The sequence below is a fragment of the Gracilinanus agilis genome, chromosome 2 (assembly GCF_016433145.1).
Source record: "Gracilinanus agilis isolate LMUSP501 chromosome 2, AgileGrace, whole genome shotgun sequence".
Lineage (NCBI taxonomy): Eukaryota > Metazoa > Chordata > Mammalia > Didelphimorphia > Didelphidae > Gracilinanus > Gracilinanus agilis.
Genome location: NC_058131.1, coordinates 30,077,844 through 30,088,864, shown reverse-complemented (window position 1 = coordinate 30,088,864; position 11,021 = coordinate 30,077,844). Strand labels below are relative to the sequence as shown.

General features: G+C 50.2%; 1 protein-coding gene across 4 annotated transcripts in view; it reads left to right on the top strand.

The window, feature by feature from the left end:
• The first annotated feature begins 134 nt into the window (after nt 1-134).
• EXOC6B (exocyst complex component 6B) overlaps nt 135-11,021 on the top strand; it is a 643,271-nt gene continuing 632,384 nt past the window's right edge. For all 4 annotated transcript variants that reach the window (XM_044663035.1, XM_044663036.1, XM_044663033.1 and 1 more), the window contains exon 1: nt 135-247. In XM_044663035.1, coding sequence (XP_044518970.1) covers nt 135-247 — 113 coding nt within the window. The remainder of the gene's footprint in view (nt 248-11,021) is intronic.

The window sequence follows — 11,021 nt, the reverse complement described above, 5'->3', positions numbered from 1 at the left end:
GGGCGCGGGGCGGCTGCTAGGCTGCTGGGCTGCGAGGCTAAGAGGCTGCGGGCGGCTCCGAGCGGACGAGCGGCCGAGCAGCGCAGCGCAGCGGGAGACCGGGGCGGCGGGGCGGGGCGGGTGGACGCCGGCCCATGGAGCGGGGGAAGATGGCGGAGGCGGAGAGCCTGGAGACGGCGGCGGAGCATGAGCGGATCCTGCGGGAGATTGAGAGCACCGACACGGCCTGCATCGGGCCCACGCTCAGGTAGCGGGCTGGGCCGGGCGGGGCGAACCGGGCCGAGAGTGGGGACGGTCTGGGGGCAGGGGCGGGCGCCGGCGCGGAGAGAGTGGGGACCCTCCTCCCCCGGCGGAGAAGGGGAGAGAGGGACCTGCGAGAGGGGGACAGGAGAGAAGGACCCTCCCTCCCCGGGGGACCGTCTGCCTCCCCCGTGGAGAGGGAGACCCCACAGAGAGAGGATACCCTCCCCTTCGTAGAGAGGATACACCCCCAGTAGAAAAGGCGGACACTCCTGAGGGGGGACGACTTGTCCTCCGCAGAGAGAGAGACCCGGAGAAAGGGACACTTCACTCCTCATAGAGAGGGGAAAACCCTGACCCTTTGGAGAGGGAGATTGGAAAGGATACCTCACCCTCCTCAGAGTAGGGCAGGAGAGAGGGATCCCTGAGAGGGGACACCCTGCCCCTTGCAGAGAGTGGGGCTGGTGATGGGGACCGGGTGGAGAGGATACTTCACTTCCGCAGAGAGAGGGGGACACTTCAAAAGAGGGGACACCTCCCAGAGAACTGGACCCCTCCCTTTCACATACCCCTCCATTCAGGAGAAGTCCTAGAGGGAACACCCTTCCTTTGGGGAACTTCCTCCAAAGATTGGGACTCCCCAAAGAGTAGGACCTCCCCCAAGAGTCAGACACCCCAGAGATCTGGATTCTCCTGGGAAAGTGACCTCCAAAGAGACACCTCTAAAAAGCAGAATCCCCCACCTACAGACAACAAGGTGCTTCCAAAGGACAGACACTCACCCTCTTAGATACCACCCCTCTTTTAGGAGCAGGTCAGGAGGAAACCTCCAAGAGTGACCCTCTGCCCTCTCCACAGATAGAGACCTCCTATTCAAGAGCAGTATCCCTGCCCCCCCCCCCCCCCAGAGCAAGACTCCCCCAGAAGTGACCCTCTGCCTCCAGACCCACCCCTTTGGAGACAAAAACCTCCCTCCAAGAGCTAGGGTCACTTCCCAGTCCACCCTGTTAAGCACAGCCTCCCCCCCACCAGCTCCAATTCAGGAGTAGCACTTTCCAAAGGCAAGGAGTGAGTGTCTCCTGCTCCCATCCTCACCCCATTCATTCTCCAAAAGCCCTCTTTTCCTTTCCTTCAGACACCCCTGTCCCAATACCCCTTCCTCTGCCACAGTCTGGACCCCTCCCCCTTCAGAGAGGGAGACATTTCCTCCTGCCGGGACTACCCCCCTCCTGTCCTGACTTTTCTCCTTCCCTACAGACAACTCTCTTCCTTCTACCAAGAGTGAGACACTCTGGACCATCCACATCCTTGATGGACAGTCAGACTTGCCCTCCCCACTAGGAACCAGGCTCTTCCTTTTGAGAGACCCTTCTTCCTTTCCAAAACAGGCAGATATTGTGCTCTCCCCCATCCAGATTTCCCCTTCCCTGCCATGCATCCTCTCAGAGTCAGGACCCCTCCCCCTTCTGCAGGAGCCCCCCACAGTGAAGTTCTGCCAGTCATCCCCAGAGACAGCCCCTTTCCTAGATTCTAGTCCTAAAATTCCTTGATGTTACTTGTTGTCCCCCAATAGGGGATCTCTCTCCCAGGGAAGACTTTGTACTGGACCCCTTCTCTTCTCTCTCTCCCTGCCCTCACCCCCCACCAGTCCCTGCCCTCTGTGCCCCTCTGGAGAGTCAGTCTCCTCCCCAAGCCCTTTCAGCCCCTTCCCCAGGAGATAGTTACCCCCTCAGCCCAGGAAGAGTCAGTTTCCCTCCACAGTGAGGCTCCCTCCTCCAGGTAGGCTCCTGGGAAAAGAAGATAAGGCTTCCCTACATGTATTCCCTCACAGAGATCAGACCTTCCTTCCCCCCCTGCCCCAGTCTCTTCCCTGGAAGCATTTCCCCCCACCCTACTCAAGTTCCTTTGGGAGGTAGCCCCACACCTTTGAGATGCTGCCTCAGGAAGGATGCTCTCTAGCCTTGCCCTTAGGGAAGGCGGCCATCCTGTCTCTCAAGGCTTCTCTCCATAGCTCAGTCCCTCTGGAGGATAGTCAGGCCCCCACCCCAGTGCTGTTCTAGCCAGACCCCCCAGCCCCTTCCTGAGGAAAAGCTTCAGCTCCCCCAGGAGTCTGGCTCCCCCAGCAGGGAGGTCCCCATCTACAGTCAGGGTCACCCAGGAAGAGATATCTTCCCCATCAGCAGTCTTCCATCCCATTCTCCAGCTTCTTCAGTTGCTCTTCCATTTGGTACTTCTCAGTACACATTCCTTCCAGCCCTCCAAGCCAGCCCCTTGGGGAAGACTTTTCTAGGCTCCAGATGCCTTCCCTTCAGTCAAAGTCTTTAGAAGGATGCTCTCCCCCTACAACTTGGCCCCATCCCTGGGGAGTTAGACCTCCTCTGCCTGTACCCCCCCAGGCCCTTCATTATCACAGTCCGGAGGGACCCCTATGCCCCACCCCTCTTTCTCTAGACTTCCCAGGATTGGGACCTCCTCCCCCAGTCCCCTGTCACTTCAGTGATTGACTTTTCCAAGAGACAAACAAATAAACCTCCCAAGGAAGTCAAGGCAGACCCCAGTCCCACAATATCAGCCGCCCACAGGAATTCCGGCTCTTCCTCTCAGAGTAGCTGTTCTGCTTCTCCTTTGGTAGGAGACTCTCCTCACCTTGGGAGCAAGGACCAGCCAGACTTTAGCCTCAGGCCAGGACCCCTTCCCCTCCTCCCCCAGGTTGGACCCCTTTACTCCCTTCAAAGCGTAGGTTCTCCTGTTTTGTCCCCATGTACAGATGAGGAAACTGAGGCTGAGATGTTAAGTGCTTCATCTAGAATCATACCATTGGTGGGGTCTGGTGATGGATCTAAACTCGGGGCTTCCTGACACTCCTTCCTGGGCCACTTCTTATCCCTTTACCCCTCAGTTTAAGGCGATGGTCAGCCTCTCCATAAAGAACCCCAGTCCTTTGCTTCTTCCCCGCTTCTCTCCCAGTGATGCTCCGGGTTTCTTCTTAATTCAGTAATGCTGCGCAGAGTAGTTTCCAGCCCACTTTGGTCATGGAACCCCTCAGTCTTGAGACAAATTGCCCAGCGTGTGCCACCTGCTACTCTGGGGTTGGGGGGTAAGAGATGGGCCTGGGCTGGGGGATTTGGGAGCAAATGAGGGGAACATGAAGTCTCTGTCCCTGCCCTCCTCTGTGGGCTCCTAGAATAGATCTTTCTGACATGAGACTCCATGCCTCCCCTTTGGAGACAGATTAGGAAGCTCCAGGACAGGTGTGGGCCACCATTTACCCTTGACCAGCCAGGCCCAGCTTTCCCCCCAGCTCTGCCCCCTGGGCCTTCTTCCCTGGGTCTTGTCCGCCTCAGAGCCTTTTTCCTAACGGACCATTAGAATCTCTGCCCTTTCTTTCCCGTCTATCACCCGGCCTTCTCCCTGCCATTCTCGCTGGTTACTTTTCTGCTCAGAGCTCCTGGCTCTGTTCTCTCTGTTGTCCTTGGGCTAGGCAGGCACAGCACCCATGCAGCCTTCCTCCTTTGACGTAGTGGCCGGAGGGCCGGGCCTGGAGTCAGTGCAGAGGTGGCCCCAGACCCTTGTTAGCTGTGTGACCCTGGGAGCCTCAGTTTGCCTCAGCTTCCTCATCTGTAAAATGGGGTTAATAAGAGCGCCCACATCACAGGCTTGTGGTAAGGCTCAAATGAGAGAGTATTTGTAAAGGCTTGGCACAGTGCCCGGCACACAGCACACCCTTAGTGCTGCCTTCCTTCCCCAGCCCCTCCCCTCTTCAGGGGGGACACCTTCCAGCCTTGCCCTTCCACAGAAGACAGCAGCCCCGTTCTCTCTCGGGTCCTTTCCCTCCCTTCGTCCCCCAGCCCTTTCCTGGGAGAAGCTTCAGCTTCCAGGGAGTCTGCCTTAGCCCAGTGCCCGGCACATAGGAGCCCCTCCAGCCCGGGCCCATGTCCGAGCCCCCAGGAATCTCGGGTGTAGCCTCGGTGTCCCTGTGCTGGGACTCCTCTTCTTCCTGGATCCCGGCTTCGCCTCGGTCCTTACGGCCCGCTCCGAGTGCTGTCTTGAGTCTTCGCTTTGACCTCATGCAGACAGTCACTAAATCTCGAGGTTTCCAAGGCGCCACAACCTCCTTTAAAGCGCAGCTGCCCGGTCATGGAGCCTGCCCTAGGTGACTGCCAAGGCCCGATTTTCCTCAGTTGTTGGCCTGACTGTCCCTCCTTAGCAGGCCAGTGCCCCCCGAGAGGTGTGTGTTTGGCATGTAAAATGTTTTTCCACCTGGCACTTTCTGGTGCAGCTGGCCTAGCTTAAAAAAAAAATTTAAAATAAGTAAAGCCTTAACCTTCTATCAGCAAGGGCTGGCAATGGGGGTTAAGTGACTTGCTCAGGGTCTCATAGCTAGGAAGTATCTGAGGCCAGATTGGAACCCTTGACTTCCTGTCTCTCTCCACCAGGCCACCTCGCTGTCCCAGTCCTGGCCTTCTGCCCTGGATGTTCATGGAATACTGTCTCTCTTGGGGTGTCCCCTTCCCCAAAAGGCCTTTCTGGTCCCCGTCCTCAGCCCCCAGTTACGAATGCCTTCCCTCAAAGGTGCCCGTGTCCCTGTGTGTCTTTTCAATCTTACATGTGGGCATGTTTACTCCCTTGTTAGGGGTTACGTTTCCTGAAGGAAGCGTCGGTCCCCCTTTTGTCTTTGTGTTCCTACAGTCTAGTATAGGATTAGTGCATGGTAGGATCCTAATAAATGTTTGTTGATTGACTTGGGGAAGGGGTTGCCCTCTTTTTCTGCCATTACTACTTTGATGAGTAAGGCACTTCTCCATCTTGCCTCATTCTGGAGTATCGATTTCAGTCTTGAAGTACTAAGTGTGTGACCCCCATTCTGGATTCTTCTAGCCCTGAATTCATGTGTCACTGTACCCCAGGGCCATTCTCTTTCTCCCCGGTCTAGGATGGTCCTTCTGCCTTCTTTTAAGCTTTGGTGAATTCCCAAGTAATGCCTCGGTCTTCTGTTTTAGGCGTTTGTTTCCAGAAGTCTTGTCTCAGCTTTTTCTCTGTGGACCTGGTGATGGTCAGTTCCCTTCTTCCTCTTTTGTCACCAAGAAGGCCTGGTGGAATTCTGTTAGCAAGGACATTCAGTCTATTCAGGAAACATTTGTCTAGCAGCTCCTCTCCGGGCACTGTCTTAGTGCTAAGGAGCTCGTAATCTGATCAAGGAAGTGGAATGTGTATACAGCATGCCAGAGAGAACCCTGGAAGGAAGGCTGTCCAGGGAAAGCTTGCTGATGGCTGGGATCATCGGGGAAGGCTTCCCAAGAAGCACCAGAATGCTGATTAAAAATCAAGCCTGGGCTTTGCCCTTACTGGCAATGGGACCATTGACAAGTGACTTGGCCCTGTCAAGACTTCAGTGTTCGGTGATCCGAGAGGATTTTGGGGGTCCTTCCAGTTATTCTAATCTGTGATCCTAAGGTGTTCAGTAGGCCCAGGGGTTTTGTGTGTAAACAACTGGGAAAGCCCACATTGGTGTTTGGGAACAGTGATTCATTCCGTTTTCTGAAGGATGATGAGGATGGGAGGGAGAGCCATTTGAGACAAGCCTGGAAAGGTGGATTAGAGAAGAAAACAATCATAGTTATCCACTGGGAAGATTTCTCCAGCAGGGAAGACAGAAGATGGTTGGGGCCGCCGCAGGAGGGGGCAGGTCATGGAAGTCAGCTGGGCTGCGGCTAGTGAAGGGTGGAACATGTTGGTGGTCTGGGAAGGAGCCCAGGGGGGACTGGGAAAGAGAGATGGCCAGCCAGAGCTGTCGAGGGGAGGTGGAGGTCTGGGGAGGGCACTGAGTGACGAGGAACAGGCTTAGGAGGAAGGAGGTGTTTTATGTTCAGCGTGTCCCAGGATATGCCAACCTGGCAAATGCTAGTGGAATGTCCAGGGCTAAGTCTGTAGGAGTCGGCCAGAGCTGGCTGGGACTCGTGCTGCCCTGATCCCCGAAGTCACGCTGCCTGGTCAGTTTTCATTCAAGCTTTGCAGCTGTCATTCTCTCCGAATACTGCCGGCCCTTTCCCATGTTTGATGTACTTTTTATTAGATCTTCCTATTCCTCTGCCATATTAACTTAAAGAATCTCAGAGAGATGGTCTTGTTGAATTCAGTGTGCCTAGCTTGTTGGGAGGGTTAGTTTTTTTAGCTTCTGAAGACACTGGAGAGCCTTGGGCTTATTCAGTGCTGCTCAGTAGCAGTTAATGCTGATTAAAAATCAAGAGACAGGGTTTTTCCTAGAGGGTTATTTTGGGCTAGGAAGGAGAAGTGGAAGCACTTCAGGCTTGTTAGCAAATCATCTTCCCTCAAGTACAAATTACATAGTCTAATGCCTCTTGGAAAGTGAGGAATTTGGATTTCTGCTTCTAGAAATCTCTGTGGGTTTCCCCTCAATTGGTTGCCGCAGGAAGGGCAGTTGTGCAGGCTTCCTCAGCCTCAGTGAGCCCACGAGCATCGAGCCGGTACTCTATGCCAGGCTTCATGCTCACACATTCCCTGCCCTCAGGTTGGGATGGGGCAAAGGATGGGGAAAGGCCTCCCGGGTGTGGGAGGAGGTGCTTGACCTTTAGCTTGGAAAGAGAAGCTCAGAATTCTAAGGGCCACTCGGGTCAGTAACTTACTTACTCAAAAACTAGAGAAGAATGGCCATCATGGGAGGGTGGCTCTCCTTTAATTCATCCTGGGGCTTTTCTCCCAGATCCTAAGGAAGGCAACCAGCTGGACTATGGATAGTCTGGGCCTGGAGTCAGGAAATTCAAATCTAACTTCTAACTCTTAGTAGCTGTGTGGCCCTGGGCAAGTCACTTAACCTTTGTTGAGAATGGGCATGATAATAGCACCTGTCTGCTGCAGCTGCTACTAAATGCTTTCTTCTTTCCCCTTCTTGCCTGCCTACCTTAATGTCCTAGATGAGGAGGAGCAAGGCTGGTGCTCCCTGAATGCTTCTCTCTTAGATCCAGACCTCCAAGAACATTTGTTACTGAGCCAAATGGACCACCTGCTTCGGAGTTCAGGGGAGCGCAGAAGAGTTGGATGAAAAAAGCTTATTCTGCCTGGGCAGGCAGCGTAGAAAATGGAATGGAGCACTTAGCTTGTAGGGGACGTTTATGGGGAACTCTTGACTGAGATCTCTTTAGAACCACACCTGCCTCAAGATTTGTTTTTGATTCTCTTTGTTGGTATATTTAGTGAGTTCACAGTTGAGCAACTGCGTGGCCCCTCTCTGTGGCTCTTTGCTTTATTGGTGTGAGTTAATGCTTGAGTTCTGATAATCGATCCTTTGTCTCCTGAACAAACCCCAATTCTTTGTTCATGTTATGGGCCGTGCTCTCCAGCGACGATACTATTGAAGGGGGGTCACTGGAGTTCTTAGCCCTTTGGTGCCTCTCAGGAATTGTGGAACCCTCTCCCCTGGTACGCCAGGGCCAGTGAGAGTTCTGCATCTTACGGAATGTTTCTCCTTCCTGGTGTTTGGGTTGGATGTTTCGGAACCCTGATAATAGGGAAGCTCTCTGAAGAGCCCTGGGACCTTTTAGGAGAATCAATCAAGACCCTTAAAGAGGCCTTCTCACTAGGCTTTTTTGGGGGCTCATGATGCCCAGAGGAGTCTGGCTTGGCTGTTTAGATGTATCATTAATCTCTACTGTAGGTCTTTGGAGGAAAGGAGATCCTGAAAAGTGAAATGTCTCTTCAGAAACTCTCTTTCCACCATCCCTTTGTGTGGCGGACCAGATGTCTGCTCAAGTGAATGATGACATTCTGCTGATGACAATCCAAATGCTTATAGAACTGGGACCAGCCAGTTTTTTTCACCTTAATTATTTAATCTCTGACACTCCTTTGGTAAGATCAGTTATTCTGCCAATCTTTCTAACCTGTCCCAGATTCTGCTCTGAAAGATAAACATCTTTGCATTCATCTTTCAGCAGGGGCCCCTCATCCTGTGACCCATTTAGATGCCAGCTGCATTTGTCCTTGGTATAAGTCCTTGTTGAAAGTTTCTGCACAGGGCTTTTCCCACATTCTCTGAAGAGCCGTATGAGCAAACTGAGGACAGACTGAATGATTTAAGTTTTTGTGGGCCCTATATTTTCAGGGTAAAAGGAAACCTATTAATTCTCTCCCATCCCTGTACAGATTCAGGCCTAGGTGCTATCTTATTAGTGCTGCTATTCTCTGATATAGTTGTGGTTTCAGTTACTGTATGCTGGGTCTAGAGATTTAGGTCTGGAGATTCACATTCTCTTAAGAATTTGCAGGAGCAGGTAAACTCAAAGCATATTTTTGAGTGATTTTGTTCCCAGCCATGTCCCAAATTATTATTGTTTTCTGAGTACTGACTGATGCCATTGCATCATTTTAAAACTAGAAATGTTTCAAAGAATGAAGTATAAGAGAGAAAGAATGCGGGGGCAGCTGGGTGGCTCAGTGGATTGAGAGTCAGGCCCAGAGACAAGAGGTCCTGAGTTCAGATCTGGCCTCAGACACTTCCTAGCTGGGAAAAGTCACTTAAACCCCATTGCCCAGCCCTTACTGCTCTTCTGCTTTAGAAACAATATATACTATCGATTCTAAGATGGAAGGGGAAGGTTTATATTTAAAAGAGAGAGAGAGAGAGAGAGAGAGAGAGAGAGAGAGAGAGAGAGAGAGAGAGAGAGCGCGAGAGAGAGAATAGAAACGATATTTTAGAAGCTTTAGGCATATGGAGAAACCAAGGAACTTATTCAAGGCAGGGACTAGAGTCCGAAAGTCTTGCTGATTGTTAAGTTTGGTATTTAAGGATCTAATTGATAGTTTAGTCCAACACCCCTCTTTTCTAGGTGAGGAACTGAGGGGTGTAGGAAGCCAGTTTCCTTTGCTTCAGACTGCTCCCAGTGCCTCCACTGCATCCTCCTTCCTGGGGCCTGGGAACTTGAGAACAGAACCACATATCTTGTCCATTTATTTGGGTCTCCAAATGAGAAGAAAATCCTAGTTAGGCAGTTCTTGAAAACACCTGCTAATTGATATGAGTTAAAATATGAGTTTGAGTTTAATAATAGTTTATGATTGATAAAAAATTATATGACTAGATCAAACTGTAATTGAATTAATTGAATTCTGTTAATTTATATTGAAATAGATTTTCTTTTCACATTTCTTACAATAAAGTTAAAATTTGAGTTTCTTTTTGGGGAGATGAAAGATAATTCTATTACATTATCTCAGCAGACTCTCTTTATATTTATCATTAATTATCTTCTATTATAGTTTGTGACTTGGGTTCCTTTTGAAAACTTCCCTATCTTTTACCCACCATTCATTTGTTTCCATTTCACCATCTCTGGTGTCTAATTTATAATCAAGGAGTAGCTTATGTGCTTGGTACACCCCCTGGCAATGAACTCGTTCAGAAGTTGAAAAATCAATGGATTGAGCCATACTTTTGTAGTTTGAGATACCTTTTTTTAAATCATTTATCATTTAGCAAAGTCATACATGATAATGATAATGAAAAACAATTAGTTGTGTGAATCTCTCCCCGATCCCCCAACTCTTGAAATGTGTTGGCATATGTTCAGACTAGTGTAGGTCAGCACTTCTGTAACTTGGTGTGTTGGAGAGCTGCTTAGAGGATTGAGAAATTAAGTGACTTGCCTGAGGTCACATAGCCAATAGATGTCAGAGGCAGGTTTTTTTCCTTTTAACATAAATAATAGAAACAAACCCTGATTCTAGTGAAAACATAAAGCTTTACAGTGAGAAAACATAGAGTCCTATGAGCCCTGTTGCACATGTTCTTAAAGTTTTTTTTGAATCCCTGCTTTCTAAGGAACCTCCTTCTTTGGTGTTGGATAGACCACTGATTGGAACTGAATGAAGTACCCATTCAGGAGATGTAGTTCAGAAGCTTATGAATATCTATAGCTGTATCAATATCTCTATTTCTCTATGTCTCTGTCTGTCTAGAGAGGAGGAGTGAGGGAGAGAAAGAGAATGAATTCTAGTTTAAGCTGTTTCACTGTTTAAAAAAGATTCCGTAAAGTTAGTCATTTGTATTCAATTTGAGGTCTACCAGTAATTTGGTTCATTTTATGTCAGACAAGTATTTGAAGCGTCTGTCATTGATAAGTAAACATAAACAGGAGGAAGAAAATGCGGAAAACAAAAAGTCATTGTCTGATTGTACCTGTAACGGGCTACTGCTGTAATTTGGCTCACTTTGGTTCCTTTCCGTGTTGTGTTCCTTGTTCTGAGGTTTCGTTCCCTTAGTTCAGTGTAGATTGGCGCAGTCTTCTTTCCTTGTTCGGTCTCAGAAGATCCCTCTCAGACAGATTTGTCCGGCACTGCCCTGGTAGGTCAGTGTCCGTGAAGTCAAATGTGTGATGCTTGTATGGGCTCAGCTTTCCCCAGGCAGCTGACCAAGAGTCTTGGATTAGAGGCCCCTTATGGCTTGTCTCTGGCCTCCCCTCCCTTCAGGGTCACCATCACAGAGGAGCATCTTGTAGATTTTAGATTCAAAAACAGGGATCTTTGAGAGGCAGACCTTTGGGTATTGGCCGCCTTCCTGTTCCGAGTCTGATATTGGCAGGAAAATTGGGCTTTTCATTGTAGTCGTAGTAATTGTAAGTACCTACACACAGTGTGTGCTTTGTGTTTTAGTACATTTGTGATTATGTTGCATGAGGAAACAATTTAACTAATTTAGCCCTGGGAAGTACCTTGGTTGGACAAAGACTAAGTTTACACCTTGAAGTCATTTCCGTCATTGATGACCA